Source organism: Galleria mellonella, unplaced genomic scaffold, assembly GCF_026898425.1.
Source record: "Galleria mellonella isolate WM207_F2 unplaced genomic scaffold, CSIRO_AGI_GalMel_v1 utg65, whole genome shotgun sequence".
Classification (NCBI taxonomy): Eukaryota; Metazoa; Arthropoda; class Insecta; order Lepidoptera; family Pyralidae; genus Galleria; species Galleria mellonella.
The window spans coordinates 666,825-692,904 of record NW_026442138.1 but is presented as its reverse complement, the minus strand read 5'-3'; the positions used below and the strand labels follow the sequence as shown (position 1 = coordinate 692,904).

Genomic DNA, 26,080 nt, shown 5'->3' with positions numbered 1-26,080 from the left:
TGCTGCTAACAAACGCGATGTGGGAGGGAGGCAGCAGCGTGTCCGCGACGACCTTGCGACCACACTCCACACTATAGTTATTTGAATAGAAGATGCTAACCGCTGATATGTAATCGCTGTTCACGGTGTGTCAATCTTGGAACATAACGCTGACTCATAAAACCTGACCTATGATTAAAAACAGTTAATATCCGTCATTTGTTTCTACATTATTTTTTAATCTAACTCGCCCCCCAATGTAACGAACGAGATTGTAGAGGATATCACGGATTTCAGCAAACGAATTATTACACTTGAAAACTTTCTAACTTTGATGTTCTCCTTGTGGTGTAATTTTGGAGTAACAAAGGAATTATGCAAATAGCGGGCTAGAGGGTGAAAACGAGCTTAGCGAAAAAGAATTATAAGTGAAAGTTAGAAATTTTTTTTTACATTAAGTCAAGAGTACAGATATGGACAAGTCTGGACGCAACAAAACATTTGCAAACATCGAATTATTACGTGTTGTGTACAAAAATGTTTATGGTGTGCTAATCATTAATGGCAGTGATGGCACCGAACAATTATGATGCAACGAGCAATGAATAGCAATGGATTCAAATTTGAATGTCTAACTGTGCCATACTGGCCTGTATGATGGTTTATGGTAATCAAGGTCGAACTCTGCCAGCCACTATTACGAGCGAAATGAAAGGCACATCTTTTGTATGAAATTTCAATACTTAAATTCGGCGAACAAAATTTATTTAGTAAGGATGGTTAATATACATTAAATGTTATTAATTTATAGATAAGACCAATCCGTATAGCTACATTAAATATTAATCATGAATAGTAAATATTTCATGAATTATTAATTATAATTTTGAATATTAAGTGAATTACTAATCTTAATTATAAATATTTATGTTTACGTTCAATTGTTGCAACAAACTCTGATTAAGTAAAACAAAGATATCTCCTTATTCATCAGATTTTGTCATACACAATTTATTCAGACATTAAAGAGTGTAGAACTAAAATTTGGCATATCACTTTTCTGAAAAATATAGAAAACTAGCAAATAGCGAAATTCCTACAGAAATTATCACTATCTAGGGTAAACTACTTCATGAGTTATAACCGAGTCAATGCGTAATTGATCTCACGCCAACTTTGAACAAACTGTGCAATGAGAAAAAAAAAACAGGCGGAACAACAACTTCGTTTCTCGCTCGTAATTATAGTTTTGGTTAAGAAACTACGTCTACTACTAGTTACATAGCATGGCTAGTAACTATTTACGCTCGTTTCAATATCTGCATTTGGTATATTACGTACACGATAGATTTTTAATTAAACTCTTCTGTTTTGTTACTGTTGAATGCTTCAGGTATTATATGTTTTTTATTTAGATTAGGATAAATAATCGCCTTTAATTCAATCGTTTCAGTAGACACTTCTGCCGTGACTACGCGTCCTTGGCAATATGTGCACACGCGACAGCCCCATACCTTGAGGCACCTGCTGCAAACTGTTCGACAATGTCTCGTCTGTTTTTACGATTTAATACATCGTTATGTCTCTTAATTATAACATTAATTACATTTACTTATTATTTATTAGCTATCTTTATTAGAAATCATCTGTTGCCTAATGCTATTAAGATTACACGGAGAAACTAATCTTAATCAACGAATGGAAAAGCATGACTAAAAACATTATGAATATTGATAAGAAACGTGTCAAAGCAAAGAAATAACAGATTTATAAAATTTGCTATAAAGTCAGGCATTACTAGAGTAAATATGGACATTTAAAATCCCTGACCGAGCAGAATTAAAAAGAGAGGCCTAAACTCGAGCTCAAATTTTAAAATAACAACGAAGCAAAACAAGTATTATTTGCTACATTAACTGGGAGCGTCGATTTGATACAACTTTTTCTGTTCAATTAGAAGCCGACAGGGACTGTGAATACGAAATAATCATGACGCAATACCACAATACACATATAGATTTGTACGTAATTTACAGAGATCGTTAGTTAGTTATCTAAAAATTTGCAAATATAATAAAATGTAATGCACATCGAGTAATGCATATATACAGGCCCTATGCCAACTACTCGTGTGACGGACTTGGCTCGGAGGGTGTTATTATAATAGAAATTAAATGTCCTTATCCAAAGTTAAGTAGGTACGTATATAAATAATTTAAGTACTTACTCTGGTATTTTATTGCAAGACATATTCGGGTAATAACAAATTACATTAGTGTGCGTTCTCATTATATTGTAATCGTCGTCACATTTTCCATTTATACCTATGTTCAGCGTCAACACATTATGTGGTGTATCCAATTTTACAATTCAAAGCAGCAGTATCCTAAACCAACAAGTACAACTTTATCCAATTAATACAATAAAAACACGGTTTTAATCTTTAAAAAGAATTCAATTACGGTTCAATTTCGCACAGCGATGATTCCATTATCTACGAATTCTGGCAGATAAACGCGACGGAGTTATCATCATTGCACAATTAATGACATGTGCTCTGTTTTAATAACCTCGTTATTTTTTTACAACGGTTATCAAGTTCTATCGTTATTTTAGAAACGTCTATTTAAATATTTCAAATATGAACGGGGGGCGCCTCGAGGTACATATCATAAATTAGCTCGTTCTATTACTTTGACTCCAGTAAAGAACGCTTTTACTTTATTTCCAACTGACTTCAAAACAGGAGGTTTTCAATTTGGTTCTATTTTTTTCTGTTTGTTATCTCATAACTTCGTCATTTGTAGACCGATTTGGAAAATCCTTTTTTTTTTTTCTAAACTAGTATACTTTCAGTTTATTCCAATAGAAATTTTATTAAAATTGGTGAAATACTTTCGTTATTAAAATAGAATAATTTAAATCGGTATTTCATTTGTAACAAAATCTATTATTGGTTATTTGATCAGAATTTTGTTTAATTCCGCTACCATTAATATGTGTGCGACTGCCAACACTCGAAGATTGACCACCACTATTGTTAGCAGTCACACACATATTAACGGTAGCTAAATTAAACAAAATAATTTTAATCAAATAACCAGTGATATGGACTTCCGCGAGATAACAACTAGTTCAGTAAAAATCTATTATTATTATATTGACTGAAAGTAAAGCAAATTCTTGTAATATTTTAAAGATTCCAACATTACGTAACTTTATCCTAAAGAAAGTAACACTCAATGACCAAGAATAGGTATACTCATAAGGACCCATTTATATTTGCTTTACTAACCTACCTAACATTTATGGACATTATCGTACACGACGCTTTTATTGCTAACCTTAACTATTAAGATCTTGATTCCACGTTTTAGTGTACCCCAATAAATCACTAGTTGCGAGTTATTGTGGTAAGGCACGAAAAATCGGAAAGTGCCGTTTCCAGCGGTCGAAAATAAAATGTGTCTAAAGATGAATATTGAATTAAAATAGAACGTTCCGAAACAAGGATCATCTGCATAAAGCAGTTCTTAAGATGTGATTTTCTCGCGTGAGTCGCCGTACGTCAGTCCCAAGGCTTGGGATGCTCTTCTCGTTATAAAGACAACAATACGGGATAAAAAAGGGCCCTTAGAGACTAAAACCTTAGCTGCTAGTACTTCGCCGTTGCCTTTTGTTGTTGACGGTAGGACGCGTGCTGATATAAGTGGTATGTAACTAAGACTTATTCTAGTTGGTTTATTCAGTTTAACTAAATACGTATCGAATAAATAGAAAATGCTTTGCCTTGAAGATTGTTGAGGTTTTTTATTAGCATCATTATCCTCCGCTCAGTTACAAGAGCTCCTACAACTGCTTATTATTATATCTATAGAACGTACGTAGCTGAGGAAAAACTATCGTTATATAGTATTTTTAACGATACATATAATTATGCCATCAAAACAAAACTAAAGATTATTTTACAAGAAAACAACTAAAGAATTTTTTTATGTGAGAACGTTTGAACTAGTTCCACAAACTGAATCTGTAGAAGTAGAGTAATATTAAGACAAATTCCAAATTCTACCACGTGTCAACAATATCCAATATTAATAGAATGGTTTAAATTACAACAAAATTAATACGGGGCCAACAACAGAACAAAATCGTACCGAAGACAAAAGTATTTACAATGTCGGTTCCGAATTGGCGCGAAGATATTGCACAATATAATCACAAAAATATCGTTGAATCAAAGCACTTGTTCAATCCGGTCTAAAGGTTCCCATAATGCTGCTCTCATTAGCATTTCCACGTGGGATTGCCGAAAAAAATCCTTTAACCGAATATACTTTTTTGGTCTTATTTTTGTACTTACATGTATTATATTATTCTATACGAACTTATAACTTGTCGTTGTAAAAACTTCTTATGTTTTAATATCACACAATACTATATTACTATATACCTACCTTTGCTTCGTATTCGAGTTGCATGTGCTATTGTAAATTCAAAATTTTGGTGGGATCAAATGCCACCAACAATTAATACCGTCAATTCGATAATTGTATTTTTAAATTTATGTGCATAATTTGTGAAATTTACTACAAACACACAAGATAAACGTACACGAAAATATTTAAAATTCCGTTGCTGTAGAAGATTATATTCGGGCGTGGCATAAATAGATGAATTGGGAATTCATAATGCGGAATTAGGCTGTGGGTACATCTAGGCGGGGCATTGTGGACGTGCCCCGGCCTCAATGATGGATCAATCTATCGCATATTTCTGACAATTTGACAGAGAAGTGATAATGAATGACAATGTGGAAATAATTCTTTGGTCTTATTAAAATTTACTATATCCTGACAGGATTCTTCCTGGTGTAATGTTAAACTGTAAACAAGAACGATCTGCAATGTATGTAGATTGAAGATGACGAAGTTAATACATTGTCAAGGGATTGTTATTTGTCCATCATATAACCTATACTGATATTTGTATTTGTATATATATATATAATAATAATTTAGGAAGTAGACTGCATATATATAGAAAAAAGTTGAATTATATGTATTTGATCCTAAATGAACCGTAATTCTAAATAATAATAACATTATTAATGTAGTACCTATCCTATACAACGTATTTTGCGCTTTCTATAAATCAATAAACATAACAAAACATTATGATGTCCTGTTTAACGACTATCCTCACAAATATTAAAAGTAAAAAAATACAAGAATTGATTATGAGATTTAACAAAGATATGGACAAACAAAACGAAACAGATAACAAAGTAAGAGTAAATGTAATGTATAACGATAATTTTAATGATGAATTACTGATATACTGTAAAATGAATATTTTGTTTGGACAATGAAATCAGCTCTTTCAAATCTTCTCAGCATCAGATACGAATATTTACAGTAGAGGAAAATTTGTATGAAATATCTTCATTGTTCCATGACAACAGCGTAGCATTCTAATTGGCAATTCAGTTGTTAAAGAAAACAGGAAATGTACATTTCCCGCATAGTAACCGAGATACTCTCGTAACCGAGCTAAATAATATAAGAAATACAAATAGAAAAACGTAAAATATAATTTACAAAGCACTTTTACCACTATTGGAACCAAAAATGATCCTTCAAAATATTTATGGTACGAGGACCTATTTGTTTAGTCCGATGGCGTATTTAAGATTATTTTTTAGCGGAGACAAGCTCCCCTAGATAAGTGGCAAATAAATCCATCGATGAAATTGTTATTGCAAAGTCCATGAGTTGGAATCAGACATTGCTTTTCTATGTCGTTACTGTATCTTAAGGATCAGGCCCCTTAAAAATATACTCTTAGACAAATCTTTACGCATAGCCGAAAATTACGCTTACATTCCGGGGTGTCCCCCTACTAGATCACTAGATAATAGTTCCAAATGTAGTTTACCTGTTTGTCTCTATCTTGAGGCATTTTAGTGTCAACTCCCTCTGGGAACGGTTTCACCAGCTCCGGTTTTTCTTTGATCTTGTCCATGATAAAGTCCAATACCACCATGATTCCCTCCACTGAGCCCGTGATTAGGCATGCTCTTTCCGTTGTACCTGTGAACAATAAGAAAACAGAATTATAACATACTATTACACAGGAGTTAAAAATCCCAAATCGCCATTTTTTTATTTTTATCGATGGACTTTAAATTCTAAAAACCTGCAATGAGGATTTATAACATTAAGTAGATTATATTTGTTAATAGCGATTTTTACTAGAACTAATTATCAGCAGCAACAGTTCTGAACAAATCCCATATGAGGAAAAAGAGCGTATTATCATCGGGCAAGCCAAAAAAGCTTGTTTGCTACCCTCCTTCATAAAAAAGACATACAAAATATTGATACAAACCATAAAAATGTAACTATCACAACTGTTATGTAAAGGAGTAAGTACTAAATATTCCACGTACAAATAGAAAGGACCAAAGAAATATAATGAACATAAAAGCAACTTCGTAAGTAGTGTGCACATGCTGAAATTCGTATCGTAACTTACGGACAGACCCGTACACGGTACGCTATGCACGTCTCCCGGAAATTGTAATTTTGTACAGGCCTCAACAAAGCGTAATAAACGAAATTTCTCAGCCGCATACTGGTCTGTGTGGAACGAAAAATAATAAAACTGACAGATGCCACTAACTGATTTATAATGTCATTCGCTACAAAAAAAGTTAGTCGGTTTGCATAGCGATAACATCTTTTTATGTTCAGGCCAATTGCGATACGAGAAAAGGGAATTAGCCGATCCATTCGGTGCTCCAAATTTAAATTCAATGACCAAAACGAAATTAAGTGGAATACCCGTTTTTCTTTGCGTTCTAAGTTACTAGAAAAAATGAAGAGAAATGTTTTCTTTATTGACGTTGCGCTTCAGGCTATATTTAAATGAAGACATTTTAGAAATATAAATTACTTAGAATTCTTCTATACAGTACCAGTTAAATAAACATAGAACAATATTATTGCTGTAACTAGTTTGTACCTTGACTATTGTGAAGTCTGAAGCCATACTTCTGAGTGCATTGCATTTAACTACGACTTGAGTATTGTAGGCAGAACTGTATTTAAATCGGTTGCAACTGAGGAAAATTATTACCGGTATGGTAAGCCATAAACGGTTTTCATAACAAGTTGCAAGAAGTCCCATTCCAAACGAATTTACTACGAAAAATTCAAATATGTCAGAATAATAGTAGCTCTCATATTTTTCATTTATGGTTTTATATAATTACTCATATTGTTCTGTTGGTTAAGATTTGTTTAAAAACAAGTTGGTAATGGACATTTTGTGTAATTAGGAAATTTATTATAATAGTGCACTACAGACATACGTACAGATGTATATATATGTATACTTTTAATAAAAAAAAATCGATAATTTCAATCGATGCTTAGGTCAAAATATATAAAAGACATATAAATTATGTTGCCAACCCGCCTGCTAAGCGTGGCACCTACTGGCAAAACCTCCCCAAGGGAAAGATCTATGTTCAGCAGTGGACATTTAACGGCTGTTATAATGATGATGATGATGATACAAATTATTTATTAATAACATGATGAACTTCAGTGGAGCCTAAACGATAAGCTTTTCGTTATCCAACTATGTCACTAGACCGTCAAGAGAAAACAAAACGAAACTACTCAACGGGATTGCATTGTATTCCTCGAAACGAGTGTATTATTCCCAAAATTAGAAAAGGTCAAATTTCTAAGCTGGACGGGGTTTTTACAAATTTCCAAATTAAAGCCATATTTTAAATTTACAAAATGCCATAAAAATAAATTAATTGATCTCGTAAATCAAGTAATCGTAAATCAGCAACATGCAATATAAAATGTGGAACAAATTTAGATAACTTGAACGATATCAAATCTGTGTGCAATCTGTTAGATTATGGCACATCGCGTGGTATTCGGTCCGATATTGATCGGTGTTGCCCGCCAGCCAAACAGGCCCCTGTCACGAATTATTCGAGCCGATACTTATTGTGATGTTATCGAATTGGCATTTAGCTATTGATGCTTTGACAGATAGAAGAAATGTTCGGTGAGTTTATAAACGATAATATGAAAGCAGTAGATTTTAACATACTTCTTGATCAGAGTGGACTTTTTATGCAATTTGGGATAGCAAATAAGTAGTAGTAGATACTAACATTAGTACCATAAATATCAAATATAATGTAATACACATAAAGCTCCTCATTCGTTGTCATTTCAAAGGACAAAGTTGTATCATCCGTCTCCCAACTTTCAAACAAAAACACAGCCTTGGTTTTATACGACGGTAAACAAGGAACATTGCTTAAAGAACTGTAAAAATGTAAATTGGACTCTCATTTCCGCACTAAGCCTCTCATTTGGGCCGTTGTACATGTGAGTCGTGGCTAGTACAGCCAGCGAAGCTCTTTCTGTGGTCCCTATTGTATATATGTATTAAAGGACCCTATTGTATATACGCTGTGAAGTAGTTGTGTTTGCATGTTTCGGTTTGAAATGGCTATGTTATAATGGCTGATACAGTGTTTTCTGCTATGTTCATGGTACAGTTCATGTCTATAGCCGACGGTTGCCATTTTCCATAAAGTTGGGCATCAGATTATATATGCCATACAGGCATTCTAGGTTGATTAATAAAAATTCAAAAATTGAATCTACCCCTGCGATGTTGGGGCGGATCGCTATTTTTTTACAATCGCAAACCCATTTTTTATATTTTTTTGTAAAATAGGCATCACTTCGCCCCACTTCTGGTGTCCTAGATGCACGGGTAGTTTACCTATCATGCCATCTTGGCTAGTTACCAAAAATCCGGCGCTTTGGCATAAAAATCATTTTCATTTAATATATATGACATTGGAATATAAATTGAGGGCTATGTCACTGACACTTCAGTTGGGAAACGGTGACCGTTATTAGAATTAATACGTCATTGCTGTTATAGAAACCTTTCTCTCTATCCTCCTTCTTATTAATATAATATATCTATCAATATATTATAGCTTGTAAAATTGAAAGACCCAAATAGTAAGAATCGAATTTCAAAATAAACAATTTCTAATGCTAAAACGACGCCAAACAAACTTTGAGAACCTTCTAAATCTTACCAGTATTTTTTTTAACGATAAAGGTAGCAAAGCATTCTGCTAACGGCTACCTTACATTATCTCTATTCTCTCGAGCTCTGGCTTTGGCCTCGTTTAGCTTAGAAACAAGCTTTATTTTGGTTGTATTCTTCCGTACGGCGGAACCTCTAATCCATTAACTCCAGTTTTCGAGCGGGAAATCCGGGTATGTTCAATATCTAAGGCAATGGAGGCGTTATTACACATTTCATTACCACTGAAGTAATTAAATTACATGACATAGATTTAGGTAAATTGTTTCGTGTTCCTATATGTAAATTATTACAATATAATAACAAGATTAAAGGCATGAACACATAGAAAACTATGTACAATTTTCGTGATTATAAAATTATAATCCATACTCTCAAAATAAACGTTACGGTACATACAAAGGATATGATGTGCTTACTAGAAAAGGGGGATTAATGTTTCAAGGAATTCTAATGGAGTTTCTTTAATGAATTCCGGCGTGGATGGATTTGTAATGGATTACCTTGGAATATTATTATAACATTATAATAATAGCAAAGAAGCACAAAAAAAGAATCGAAAAGAAAGGAACGAACTGACTTTAAACTTTAAAGCAAAATGTACACTAACTAATGGGTAATTGTGAACTCAGCCGAGATTATGAGTGTTTGTGAGCTATTAACCAAATGTATTTAGATAATGATTTAAAATAATTAGTTATTGAATTGGGGTTATATGATACCAATCCCAAATAATCACTGTTATTATCGGAAAGGTTGGTTCAGACTCTGTGGTTTTTAGAGACTGCAATAAGGGCGTGATGCATCTTACTCGACCAGTTACTAGAACAGTGTAAATTAATTTAATTTCGTCATAATTAGAGCTCTGTTGTGAATTTGCGATACGTGCTTCGCCTGTGGACGAACGGCTTGGACGACGTTGAGAGTTTAGCGTGAAGAATACTAATGAGCATTTACTAAAGTGGTAAAGTTTTTCAGACAGATCTGTCTCGACTTAATTATTTCTGGCGCAGAGAAAGACACCAGTAAGTAATCCTTGATACCGTATCTCAGTAACCTTCACAATTAAAACTATGGATTTTTCCAATGCATGACAATAGAATATCAAGCCCGTTTGCGCTGTAGGTCGGTGAAGATCAACTTAAGTCAGTGGCTCATCGTAATTAATCCAGCAGGAATTAATTACAATAGTCATTATATATAGATCACAATTCCAGAGTGGAGATCGATCTGAAAAATGTTACTAACTATGGGATTGCTAATATTTGTTTCCAATAAGCCCGTTGGTAGAGTTTGGTGATCAATGTCGATCATGAGCTCTCAGGAGAGATTTATCATCATATCATCGTATGTGACATGAAAAAATATGTTGTCGTCGGGTTGGCTCTCACGAGCCGTAGACAGAGAATGCATTGAGAGAGTGCCAATGTAGTCTACGACCGTAACACTAGGTCTCCTAATAAGAGGATTAGTTTACCATTACCATTTTGATAAGTAGATAATTTATTTGCATTACTTACAGCACCCAAATTATAACAGATACAGATATACATAAGAAGCGAGATAAGAGAAATGAAAAAAAGAAATACATAAAGCCAAGTACAATTTTTCCTCTTGTGCGTGACATTTTAGTGAAGTAATGTGTTATAGGTATTAAATTATGGCTTTGTCAACACCAGCGTACATCATCGTGTGCAGCAGCTGCTCAGGCTATTATCAGTAGTGCAGTATGAGTTTATTTGAATTACTTGGCACTGATAGGATTCTACAAACTTAAAACCAAGGTAAACATGACTGTCACTATCAGCGTACAGCGGTTATTTAATACTGTTCATATGCGATGGCTTCTGATAAGAATAACATTATCCTATCAGGGACGACTGTAGACTTACAGCAGTATTTTGTATTTCCGTATATAAAATAGCTACCTGATAGAAGTGATCGACATATGGCATCCCTAATGCTAATTTTTAAACGGTCACCAATTAGTCCGTAATTTGGGTGTATGATATTTTATCTCTTTCTGTGATTGATAGCTTTTACTTCACTCTTAGTTGGTTTCATATAAATTTTATGATAAATGAATCCGCCGTTTTTCTTTATGGAACTTAATCCTCTTTGTTGTAAAAATTTGTTGTTAGACGACAACATTTCCCATTCTAAATTCAAATATTGTTGGTTTTAAAATATCACTCACTATTGTTGAAAGTGAACCGTGTAGCGCCATCTAGTTGATTATTACTGCCTTCTGTAGTTCGATATGTCATGTGTGTCACAACTGAGAAGTCGCTCTTTTTTCCGCAGAGAAAAATAATTTATTCTATTCTTTTAATTTTATACAATGGACATAATTATTCTTAAAATATACATTTATTTTTCTTCTGATACCCCACTCATGTCCTTGCAGGCTTTTTCTCAAGACATTTTCCCCATTTGTTTATTACGCCCACAATATGATAATATAGTTTCATAATGATAACGGACCGCATATTTGGGGACTTGGATATTTCTATTTTGATAAATATTTTCCATTTGTGTGTTCAGGGAATAGTTGTATAGAAATATGCATTAATGTTTAAATAAATAAATACGGGTCTGGTATATTCAACATATAGGTACGTTAGGGGGGAAAAGGGATTGTTAGTAATGGGGTCTAGTAACCCCATCGCTAGCAATATACCCTCTCAGGTCGACCTCCACGCGGTTTCCCCTGGAAACCATCATGTTTAATTCTTGTCGAATTCATCATGGTGGGCCGACTGACCTGCATTCATTCTCACCTATCATCTTCCACTGGTGCCTTGTCGGTGTATACCGATAGCGCGGGCGGGGTTACCATTCCATTTTCACCCATTAAAAAAAAATAGGTACGTTAACACTCGCTTTGTGTGAGTGTGTATAAGAAGTACTCTCGCAATATCACGTCTAATTAATTTGAATGTAAGTACATTTCCACGTTAATAAACCACAAACACATAACTGACCATTATTAATTAATATAGTATCAAATAAAATTCAAATACCTTACATAAATATGACATATTATGACATACCTTATATTATGACATTTATATACATATAATCTGTAGTCAATGTTGTGTACGCCTGCTATAGGTATGCATATCAGCATACTACATAAGAAATGTTTTTTAATTTATGTATAATATGTATACTGTTGGTGTGCCTAATTCAGAATAAATAAATAAATAAATACGTTAATACGAATGAGAACTGCCGGCGCGTTAAAAAAAAATGTTTTGACTGCCTCTTATCAGTTATCAAGGAGTATGAACTTCCAAAAAGAGATTTACAATTTTTTCAAGTGAATATCTTCGATAAATTCCGATTATTTATATATATAGCTGTACAATAGGAATTTAATGAACTTACTATATTTGTAGTCTTTGTTTTGTTTTGTTTCTTCTGTTTTTTTTTCGACTTCAACTTCAAGTTGTAAAAATAATTATGATTATATTTTGGCAATTCATTTTGCAGTCCACAAGCTTTACACTCGTGTATGATTTCTAAATGTTGCTATTATTGAAGTATTTAAATACACTATTAGGGCTTAGCGCGCTGAAAAATCTTTCAAGTCCTGATAGTTAAATATTACACATTTTTTTTTATACAACTTAGAATGGCAAACAAGCGGACGGGCCACCTGATGGAAAGTGGTAACCGTCGCCTATAGACATGAGCAGTACCATGGACACAACAGAGTATACTGTTTCGCCCATGATACTCCCCATGCGTTGCTATTCCTGAGGACTCAGGTGTTATTCCTCTGTACCGTGTAAATTCACGCTATATCCCACCCTTCAAACCGAAACAGAGCCATGCAAATACAACCATAATTGAAGTAATTGTTTTTTATAGAGCAAATATTTTTAATTCGTACTATTTTCTAATAACGTACCTAAAAAAGAGTACTTATTCGATACTCATATTTTTAAAGATGAATCCGAATAATCGAGTGACTGGCTGCCATGAATCTATCGCGAATGTCCTAGAATTCTAATATTATTAGCAGGTTTTACTGAACGAGCGCGAGCGTGGCGCTCGTATATTATATTTGTAAAAACTTACATAATAATATATAAGGTAATAAAAAATAAACCACATAAATGTAACGTCTGTAGTCACGAGAAAAGTCAAGACATCAAATAGAGTCAAAATATCAAAAGCCAATGAAATATTTCAAGCTTACTTATTTCTTTTTGGCGTTACACCGGCGTAGACTTTGCATTGACAGCTTGAATAACAGTATTGTCATAGTTCCTGTGCTTGTCCGATTCAAAAACCTTTTAATTTCCTGGGGGGAAAATGTCCTTGATGTTGTCTCGAGATATGAATTTATTTATAGCAAAATTTCATCGAATCGCCGAACAGTTTTCGCGTGGGCTTTTCGTTGACAGACGATCTATTTATTGTATATACGGGTACTAAGTCTTTCCCAGGGTAGATCGGGAGAAACAAGTGATAAAAATCTATTTTCTTGTACTTGTTTCACCTAGCTGACCTACCCGAGTTAATTGATTGGGCATACCTGAAGAAAAATGGTGCCTGTGACCTATTTAACATGAACAATAATGTAGATAATATAGAAACTTCTGAGCGAGTGGCTCATGATTGGCACCCGTCGTCCGCCGTTTCCACTCCTGACGACTAGGTGTTTTCCTGTCAAGAATTCCACTTGCCCTTCATACTAAAATACAACATTCACGCTTTGCTGTTTCACGACAGAAATAGATAAGATAGTATCTATTTGTGTGAAGTTCACACAAAACTGTCGCCAGTTTACTGCGCCGACTGAAAGCTTCAGTCGACGCTCAGTCAATGTTCTTATCTTATTAATATAGCCATAACTCAGAAGTACTTATTACGAAATTTTTCCTGTTACACTTTAGTTGGCGGGAGGAAATCCTCTTTAGGATAAATCTCCTTGATCTTCTACGGTTGAGTATGTTTCAGTTTATGTATTAAAATATACACGGATATAGTCACATAATGGTAAAATATATATATATATATAATATATATATAATATATATATATTATATATATAATATATATATATATAATTGATATTATTTTTAATCAGGTTTTTCAACATAACATTATCGGTCACAAAACTGGTATATACATCTTCGACGGTGCTCGGGCAAAACCCGGTGAAATTATGCAACTACCGCACAACCGGTTCTCTCTCAGTATTGAGTAATTCCCTTGACCTTGGTGTATTGACACTTTAGCTCTATCGTTTAGAACTTTACACGTAAAGAATTAGTGTCCATTATTGCTTAACGTCATAACCGCTTGATATACGTCCAATGCTATGGCAATTGGCACAGTGGACCAAAAAACTATATCTAGTCACAATCAGGTAGCGTTTTGGTCGCGTTCCAATATTCTCGAACTCAAACAATGCCATATTTGTGTTGTGTTGGCGCAAACATTGGATTAAATGGACCAACACATAACATTATAATCTCACAAAATGTGAACGCTTTGTTGTTGTATGGAAATCGTTCGCAGTGAGCGCACTAGACAATATAACAGCATAAACACTGGGTCAAGCCAAGGCCGCAGCCGTAACAGATAATCACCATTATCCAATTATACATGCTATTGAATTACTATAGTATGTACTTTGTGTGAATATTATTTTTGTATTGCGAGTACGCAAGTTCACCTGTTCGAGCCTTATCATTGTATTTTGTACATTGAGTGTGGCTATGGTTGACTTTGTAACTAGCTGCTCTAAAGTTAATTCCTGATGAATTCATCATGATGGGCTAACTGGCCTGTTTTCATTCTCATCTATCACCCTTCACTGGTGCTCCGCCAGCGTATCCCGTGAGCGCAGGCGGGATTACCATACCATTTTTACCCATCAAAAAAAAAAAAAATTTAACTGTATATTTGTATATGTATTAATAGTTGTGGCTATGGTTGACTTTGTAACTAGCTGCTCTAAAATGTAACAATTTATCAAATTGTATTTAGAAATAGTGACTTTGCTTTTATCTTATTATTTGCACAGTTCGAGCTGCAATTTGATTACGTTTGTGTCCTTTTAACGTCAGATTACCGCATTGGCTGCAGATTCTTGAAAACTTTACTTCTGTGTCGAGAGAGCGGCTTTACTACATTACGGGAAGTAGCTAATTAGATTTCCAACTATCAAAACGTAATATATTAACGTAATGTATTATATATGTTGTCCCCATTACATACTATATCTCGATCCTATTACATCGATTTTATGCCGGGACCAAAAATTTTCAATATTATAAATTATGAAGTAAAACTAAAAAACAGTAGTCAAATTCCAAAACAGTTTTACGTAATAACCATGTCCATTTCGCATTTACAATATTTGTTACGCAACGGAGAACGCTGAGAAAAATAACAAAATATCTGCCAACAATTTCGCAGGTGCTCTAAAAAATATCCGAGAGGATTTCGCTAAATCGCCAAGGTATTAGGACGATGCTTCAAACCCTCGCTCCCTTTACGGACACTTCTCACGATAGTGGAAACCGAAATAACGATACAAGTGGGTAGAGGTGTATCCTTCCCACGAATCCTCAGGACGGATATCCGACCATTCGAGAAACGGTCGACCATTGTTACGACACTAAAATTGGATGTTTTCGTTTTGGAAGAAAGTTAAATATTTCTAAGAATTAACTAGCTTACCAGCAGCTGTACTAGTTTACAAGTACAGAAGATCAAGCATGGAAATAAAAACAACTTTTATTTTATATTATCAATAGCATTTAACGAAATATGTTTACTGACTAGGATAAAAAGTTAAGCCCTATATGCTTCTCCATTCCATATAGTACGTGTATACCAAATTTCATAATGATTGGTTAAGCCGTTAAGGCGTTATAAGGTAATATACATATATTTATTTAAAGTTTATGTATTTATGTAATATTTTATTTTATATTTTATTAAGAGGGGAAAGGGATTGTTAGTAATGGAGACTGAGAATCCCATTGCTAGCAATATACCCAACCAGGTCGACCACCTCGCGGTTCGCCCTGGAAACTTTCATGGTTAATTCCTGATGAATTCATCATGATGGGCTAACTGGCCTGTTTTCATTCTCATCTATCACCCTTCACTGGTGCTCCGCCAGTGTATCCCGTTAGCGCAGGCGGGGTTACCATACCATTTTCACCCATCAAAAAAAGAAATTATTTAACTGTATATTTGTTTATGTATTAATAGTTGTAGCACTTCAGTTGCCCGCTAACGAAATGCTTTCTCACTGTATTGGGTTGACTGGAAGAGATCTCTGTCAGATAAGTCCACGCTTGCTCACAACATTTATAAATGCATTATATTATATGTAACTTACAAGTGCAATAAAGTATATATAAATAAACAAAGAAACTCACTTTCACATTTATAATATTAGTAATGACTGTGACATTATTTTTTATTGATAAGTGAAAATTCACAGGCCGCCATTTTCTCGAAATTACATCGTGTAGACGGCATAGTGGTATAATGGTGATGCCCATTTGACGTCTACTGATTAGTTTCTGCAATTTGAACGCAATTCCATAGCGTCATAAATCAGTGTACAGATAGCTACTTTCTTAGCTTAATAATTAAACCAAATAGAATTAACATAAAATAGATTTTTGTTCACAATTTAACTGTGCGAGACTGAATGTCGTTGAAATGTTGGTTTAATCGGGTTAAATGACATTATAAATTATCCATTTATCTTAAAAAAAAAAAAACTAGTGATCCGGCTGATAATGTAGCTTTCTATAGATGAAAGAATTTTTATAATCGTTTGAGTAGTTTTTGAGTTTATCCATTACAAACAAACAAACAAATATTTTGTCTTTATAATATTATTAAGATTACATATTTTTTAACTGACTTTATCAAAAAGGGGGTTCTCAACTCCATTGGTTTTTTTATATAGTCGGCTACCATTTATCAGGTGGGCCGTTAGTTTATTTGCCAGTCCCAGGATCCCAGCAGTGTTTTTGTTCGAAAAAAGCATAAACTTCAATTGTGACAAAATTATTATGGGACCAATGTGGCAGCAAACTCGGCTGCTAGGACCTATCTATTACAAAAACAACCACCAGTATCAAAATCGGTCTGGAATTAATAAAGATATCGCAAACATGCAAATAAATATTGCCATCGAATTAATTTATACTTCGAAATGGAGAACGCTCTCATTTCGGTTGTAGTTTTTTGTTTGTCACCTCATAACTCTGTCAGTTGTAAACCGATATAGAAAACTTTTTTTATCCGAATGGAGGATATATTTACCTATTAGTCCCATAGAAATTTTATCAAAATCGGTTCAATAGTTTAAGTTTTAAGACCAAAATAACTGGCTTTGTCACAATTGGAGTCGGTATTGTTTGTGGGAAACAATCTTTAATTATATTGACTTCAAACTAATTAACACATATGACAATGGCGTAAATCGATTTAATGATAATCAATGACATCACCAATTATTTAAACTTAACCACTATAGGCACTTTAAATACGGCAGTAAAAAAAAAAAAGGTCTATGCACTCATGTTTAGACCGGATACAAACGTACTTACTTAAGTATTCCGGCAGATAACATGATATTACAAGTACTTTTAAATAGATAGATAGATACTCTTTATTGTTTCCTCTAAAAGATTACAATAGTAAACTTATTATAAATATAAATAATAACAAGAAATAATCACAATGAGAAAACAATGGGCGACATTATCGCTAAAAGCGATCTCTTTCAGGCAACCTTTGGATGGAGAGGAGTAATTATAAACAATTTGGGACAATGAAAATTCTGTTAGTTCTAAATATGGGAGATGTGATACATATAATAATATAAATATTATCCCTATTATATATATATATATATATATATATATATATATATATATATATATATAAACATACATACATACATAAAAATATATAAATACTGTTCACGTGTATACGTAAAACACTTATAAAATCTGTATCTATGTATACAACTTTTTTTTTTCTAAATCTATAAAGAAAACGACACCCTGACATTAAATATGGTATTGTTCACTTTATTACTTTTACTTTGGGTTACCTCCGTAGTATCAGACATTCTGTATATTTACTGTAATCTACCATCGTATATGTTTTTATCGCTCACATTCGATCTAGATTCATTTCCCTGTTATGCCAATTTACCTCATCTTTTATGGTTGAGATGACTCTGATATCAGGTATAGGGCTGAAGTAATGCTAATAAGTTATAACATAGTGGGTGCAACCATATTTTTTATGCAACTTAGAATGACAAACAAGCTAACAGTCCATCTGATGAAAAGTGGTAACCGTCGCCTATACATATGACATCACAGGGTAAACTGTGTCGTCCATGATACCCTTTATGCGTTGTATAAACATATATAATGGAAAATTAACGAACTCGCTGTGTTTCCCGTTACATATGTAAATAGATAGGAGATAAAAAATGAACATAAACCTTCATGTGTTTATTGCCAATGTCGCTCGGGTGACGTAAAGAATTTAACGATGTATCCCATACATACATCTTTCACTCATGGAAAGCTGCATTATTAACAAATAAGATAGGCTACATATTATTTTCGAAAAAGATTGAGATCTCTACCAAAATTACAAATATGTAAGTTAAAATATAAAAAATAATTACTTACTAAAGCTAATCATCATCATCATCATCAGCCTTTAACTGTCCACTGCTGAACATAAGCCTTACTTTTGGGGGTTTCGCCAGTAGCTGCCACGCTTGACAGGCGGATTGGCAAACGCAGTCAGGCTTTAGAGATGTTTTAACTGGGATAGTGCTGCCCATCCCTCGTCCTCCCTTAGTAGGCTTTTACGACACCTATGGAAAATGATGGGGTGGCCTATTCTATGCCGGGACCACACAGCCTTTACAGTTAATATAAAACACATTTATCTTTCTACCTACTCATGCGAAGTTGGGACGGAGTAAACAAACGTGACCAACCATATACATACGTTTAGTCTGAAAACGTTGCATTACTTTTTGAAGAGTCGTGTCCAAATTGAGGTTGTATCACGTCGAGTGTTATTTCCTAATGAACAGCTTGTACTCCACGTATACAAACCACTTGTCGTCGATTCCAAGGCTCGACTCATTAGCCGATTGTTCTGCTGATTTGTACGTATGACGCGTGCTCTTATTCGTGTTAACAAATTATTCTACTTGATACCACTGTTTGTTGCTTCGTTTACAATTAAACACTCGTAAACGAGTGTTCTTGTCCTTCGCCATGTGGTCCCGGCATAGAATAGGCCACCCCTTCCTCGCTCGTGGATGTCTTAAGTGACGAATAAAGGACCAACAGCAGTGTCCCTCGCAAACATCTCTATAAGCTTAACTATTGTTGCTAACCCGCCTGCTAAGCACGGTAACTAGTAAAAACCTCCCCCCCCCCCCTCAAGAAAGGCTTATGTTCAGCAGTGGACAATGGCTATAATAAAGGCTGATATGATGACGATGACTCGAATGCTTGGATCATGTAAATGGTACCTATCAAGTGATTAATATTACAAAATAACTAAAGCACTTGATGCAAAAGTTTTAATGTAAACCCTGCCTGACCTGACGATAGTTTAGAGGGGGGAAAGGGATTGTTAGTAATGGAAACTGAGAATCTCATTGCTAGCAATATACCCAACCAGGTCGACCTCCTCGCGGTTCTCCCTGGAAACTATCTTGGTTAATTCTTGATGAATTCATCATGATGAGCTAACTGGCCTGTTTTCATTCTTATCTATCACTCTTCACTGGTGCTCTGCCAGCATATCCCGTTAGCGCAAGCGGGGTTACCATACCATTTTCACTCATAAAAAAAAAAAAACAGTAGTTTAGATTCTTAATTATAATATAATACGTATATTTATATATTTTTTCCAATATATATATATATATATAATAATGAGTGTTAGTATAAATAAGCACAATTTGAAACTGTTCATATGTACAATATAATTATATTTCGGTTTTTTCAAAGACAGGTTAGAAGAGAATATTAAATAACATTACCTTCACCGTTCGTACCATATCCTTTGTAAAATGTGCTCAATAAAGAATAAATAAATTACAATGAATAATGTATCTGTAACTCGATTGCTTTTTCACTTGGAGAAAATAAGAGAATACGTTATTATTTTAAATTTCCTGCACGTCATGAGCCGACTTCGATCTCCGCCGCTAGAGGGGAAACGATTTCCGATTTGCAAAACAATTTTTCAATAACGAGATAGGTTTTTTTTACTTAACAATACAATTTTCAATATATTGAAATATTTGAGAGCATAAATAGCCTAGGACAAAGGGAGGTGAAAGCCGATCTTAAGTTATTAGGTATAACCGAGATAGGAAATTAGACTCGATGAATCTAAATATTCCGTAAATAAACTAAAACAGATAATATTAGCAACCTGTTAATGGGAGTGTTCAACAGTGGAGATGAAAAATTTTCCCAAAGACACAGGTGTCGAAAAAGGTTAAAAATTTTAACTCTCCTATACCGACTCATTTAATGGACGAACCGTGTTGAACTCATATATATTTAGTAAAAAGAATCCGTTACACTTGTTGAACGCTCGCTTAAAAGGATACAAATTATATTGGTTTTGTTCTGTATCTTATTAATATAAATAAATTTAAGAAAAAAAAAAAAAGTGAATGGATTTAGGGGTCCTAATGAGAGCAATAGAAACTAAAACGATATTTTTTTGAATTTTTATATGTCTATGTGTTCGTTACGTCATCACTCAAAAACTACTATATTATATAGAAGGCATATATATATATATATATATATATATATATATATATATATATATATATATATATATATATATATATATATATATATATATAATTTTAATTGGGGCAAAAACCAGCTATTTGTTATTTTGATTCAGAAACTAAAGTACTGGTATAAAATAGTACCAGCTAATAGTTTGTTTTTTGCTTTGTATGTTTTATGTTGACACCCCATCTAATTGTCACCTATTTCCAAAATATATATACATACGAAGTTGTGGACAAAAACTAATAGGGAATATTTAAATTCATCATCTGCAGACCACCTTGATAAGGACATTGGCCGCATGTGATCACGGTCTGGTTCATTCTGGACTATCACATACGAGTATGTATGTGGCTGTTCTCTGTATAACTAGCTCATTCATCCGTATTTACCAGAGGGAGACTTTGTACAAAAGTCGTTTGCTTGGGCACCTCTGACCCATTCATGTTTTTACCGTGAAGCAATTGTGTTTGCATGGCTGTGTTTCGGTTTGAAGGCAGTTATATGGCAGTTAATTTACTGGGTACAGAGGAATAACAACTGAGTCCTCAGGAATGGCAACGCATGGGGGGTATTATGGGCGAAACAGTCTGTTATGTCCATGGTACTGCTTATGTGTATAGGCGACGGTTACCACTTTCCATCAGGTGGGCTGTCAGATTGTTTGTCATTATAAGTTGCATAAAAAAAAATTAGAACTGTGCTCTTGTCGGTGAAGCTCTTTTCATTCACTGCAATTTTCAGCGAGTCTATTCACCTATTGATACGACACAGCACCAATTTTATTCTTGATCTACTTGGTATAACTGTGCCTTAGTCTCCTTCTTCCCTTTCTTCATTCTGTCTTACCGTTTAACACATAGCTACGATTTTAAAATACATATATTAATATTTAAAACCTCGAATTCAAAGTCTTGAATTTTATTATCTCGATTTACAATAAATTTCAATTATTCAATTTAAATAGAGCTTATAGTTGTTTCTACTAATAACGTAATACATTTTTCTCGCATAACACACAACACGTGTATGCGAACAGTATTTTTAAAGCCACTATAAACAGAACCGCTTTCTTTACGTTTTGAAAAGACATTAATTTGTGACGCTGTCTGTCAGCGGGGCACGCGACGTTTGCAGCCGCGTCACGATATGACGACCATTACACAACCGCCCAATTATATCCTATAAACACATTACGAACTGGGTCTTTATTGTTTCAACGACAAGACTCCACACAATAGCACCATTTGGAGTGCAAAAAATCCATTCTCTGTGTCACGAAGTGAAGAGGAATGTTTTGTTATTTTTGGGTCAAGGCCGGCCGGGCCATATGCTGGCCGACGTTACATTTTTCGAGTTTGAACGTTTCAATGACAGGTTATTTTTTAAACTGATGACAGCAACTTGAACGCTTCAACATTATGTCTGACAAAGATATTCGTATCGACCTAATGATTTAGTGCATTGGGAGGATCCAAATTTCTACTTACATCATCACTTCTGCCACTAATTTCTTTAAATGTTCCAAATAATTAATGTTTGGATCATAAAACCATGCGGGGGCTAATAAAACCATTATTGGATAAGCCATGTCAGAGGCCTTTATTTATAGCAAAGGTGGTCAAGAAGCACTTGGCACTAAGGTGGTGGTAGAGGCGATTGAATTATCTCCTCCTGGATTTACTCTTAGATCTATATTCTATATCTATAAAACTTCGTTTCGGTAAAAAATTCTTTTATCTCTGTTTAAATACCAAATAGCTACTACTCCAAATAGTCAAAAAAAAATATCTGGTACACAATCTTTTCTTCGTTTCCTCCTTCCGATCTTCCCGTGTCAGTTCCCGTGGGGAGAACGATTTTTAATACTTCATTAGCAGTTACCTTTGCCTTTCTATCTACTTCTACATCAAATTCAGGCTCATCGTAACCATCATTTAATGGAGCGATTTAAAAAAGAGGTTTTTAATCTGCCTGTCCTTTTTTGTGAGATGCATAATTCTTTTTGTAATTGAACATGGTTTACTCCTGTATTGATCCCATATTAATTTTATCTATGGTGGAAATTGCTTTCTTTAGGGACAAAATCTTAAATACGATTACTTATATTACGTTACACAGCGTCGATGTCATTCAGTTGGTTATGTCTGCCTTCATATACATATACATTTATAAATAATTCATATATGTTTATTTAATAGCCGTATATATAATACATGCATACGTAAAATAATTCTCCAACATACGCCCACTTGTTCAATCATTGCTGCTTAATTTATATTTTTGTCACAACGAAATATCGATTGTTTTTTTTAATTATTGCTTTTGGAAGTATATTTTTCGTTAATTTTCTCTTTAGTGTGGCTTAATTTTTTCATTTCTAAAAATACCCTTTAGTACCCTTTGGTTATAGTAGTATATTATATTCACGTACTGGCCACTAATAATATTGTAAATACTGGCCGGTAACAATCTGTTCCATTTAATATTTCAATGAATAAATCAGTGTTCAACCAACTTGCTTGCGTATCACTATAGATATACTGGTATTCAATGAAGCAATTCAGTGTTCGAAACACAGAATTGCTTGCTTGAATTGAAGGGTGGGCATATGGCAGTGAATTTACAAAGTACAAACCATTAACACCCGAGTCCTCAGGCGAAACAGTATACTCTGTTATGTCTATAGTACAGCTGCTCATGTCTGTAGGCGACGGTTACCACTTTCCATCAGGTGGATCGTCAGCTTGTTTGCCATTCTAAGTTATATAAAAAAAGCAATATTCTAACCACATTGCTGAAGAGAAAAAATTACGTACAAACTCCTATTTTACGTAGCGGTTACTTCTATTACTACAAGCTTTCTGTTGATACAAACATCAGATAATAAGTAGAGAAATACCTACTCGGGTTTCTTGTGGATGTCGTATTTAGTTTCCAAGATATTTAACCGCAAACAGTTTTTGTAGGTTCGGATGAGGGCGGCAAATAAAATGTCACAAATATCTTGTAATGCGTACCTACGGCCACTGTCTACGGTCAGCACAAAAGTTAACTTTCATCACGATTGAGGACCCCGGACGCTCTGCGGTCGACAGTGGTTCGGTGGAACTGAAGTCCTATTTTAACAGAGTTTAAAAAAGAAGGTAAATTCAGTTGCATTTTTTTGTTCGTTACCACGTTCGTAACTACGTAATTTATAAAGCGATTTGAAAAATTGTTTACTTTTTTATCTTAAAAGATATACTTTCAGACTGGTGCAATAGACACTTTATCAATTTAATATTTATTTATTTTATCAATTTATCAAAATTACTGTTTAGCCACAATTGAAGTTGATATTTTTTGGGAAAGAAAATTATTCAGAGAAGTAATTTCCAGGATTTCATTATCAGATTTCTGTTTTATTATTTTATAAAATAGAAATCCGAGTGGTCTCTAGGTCATGAAGATATCTATAATTAAATTTATCTAATCTCTCTTGGAAATTATTAATTGCTAGAGAAAATATTATTACAAAAACACTAGTTGTTCTACCACAATGAGTTGTAATAAATTTCTGACCGGTTTCTATTTTGAAGGCTATTAAAATATCAAAATATAATAAATATACAATTACACAATAATTATTATAGTATGATTTTATTATTTAAATAACTTTTTCCCTCTTAACATAGGCAATCACAACCTTCGATTAATCCCATGAATTAACACAATGCTACAATTCTAAAGAGCAGTTGGAAATTACCATCAAATTACACTATCAAGAAAACTGTATAATCGCAAATACAGTCCAGAGCATACTACACAGGGGATATTTCAGACGTCATTGCCGTATCTGAGATACTTAAGAACCCTGACGAGGGTGTAACGTCGTTCCGACAAAGAGGCGTCCATTTCGTTGCTGCCACTACGTTAAATGTATTTATTCACTTTTATTTTCGTTGCGGTGACATCACGCGTAAGTAGGCACATATACATAACTAAATCCTTGAGCCGTAGCCGGCCAGATTGCTAGCTTGCACTTGTTTAGAATCCGAAACGAGGTTTCACTTCCACAATGTTGTTGTAAATGAAACAATAGCATTTGAAGACACTATATACGAATATAAATAGAAAGCATTTAATAAAATATTTATTTCAAAACTAAGTATAATGTAATTTTGTTCAAAATTCAATTGAAAATATTACTTAAATTGAATAAATGTTACTATTTCATAGATGAGTATTTTAATGACAATACAGAGAAAACAATACAATGTTATTTAAGACACGGCAAACGAATGTTACATACATATATAACGAATAGATTTATCAATCAATTAATACATAATTCTTTCGGATAAAGTAGTTTAAAGCAGATTTTTTTTTTTTATACAACTTAGAATGGCAAACAAGCTGACTGCCCACCTGATGGAAAGTAGTAACCGTCGCCTATAGACATGAGCAGTACCATGGACATAATAGAGTATACTGTTTCGCCCATGATACCCCTCATGCGTTGCCATTCCTGAGGACTCAGATGTTATTTCTCTGTACCCAGTAAATTCACGCCATATCCCACCCTTCAAACCGAAACACAGCCATGCAAACACAACTGCTTTACGGTTGAAACACGAATTGGACAGAGGTACCCAAGCAAACGACTTTTGTACAAAGTCTCCCTCTGGTACGATTATTTTTTAATTACGATTTAATTTAATAAAAATGTATTAATTTGCAAAAAAATCTCATACTTCTTACAAAGTCCTACAATTAGTGCTGGTTATGCAGATTACAGAGAGCTGATGATCAAAGAGATGGCCGTTCTTTGTAACTAGCTCTAGTTAATTTTCAAAATTAAAAATTTATTGGATATTGGTAGCTAATTTAAATGCCAGTCCCGTGTGAGCAGTCCGTATAATACAGTAATTTAGAAATGAAATTACGACAATTGACGGTACAGTTGACGGGTGGGCCTTTGTACTCCAGGGCCCGTGCAATAGCCGAGGTGCCGCGGTGGTGATCAATCATCGGGGAGTACTGAACATCAATTAACAGTATATAGGAGTACAATACTAGTCAGCACATAAAGAACT

The 26,080-nt window shown here is 34.0% G+C and overlaps 1 protein-coding gene across 6 annotated transcripts in view; it reads right to left on the bottom strand.

Moving 5' to 3' along the window:
* Positions 1-26,080, bottom strand: part of LOC113519859 (RNA-binding protein Pasilla) — a 95,169-nt gene that overhangs the window by 19,693 nt on the left and 49,396 nt on the right. For all 6 annotated transcript variants that reach the window (XM_052900563.1, XM_052900567.1, XM_052900565.1 and 3 more), the window contains one exon: positions 5,917-6,071. In XM_052900563.1, coding sequence (XP_052756523.1) covers positions 5,917-6,071 — 155 coding nt within the window. The remainder of the gene's footprint in view (positions 1-5,916; positions 6,072-26,080) is intronic.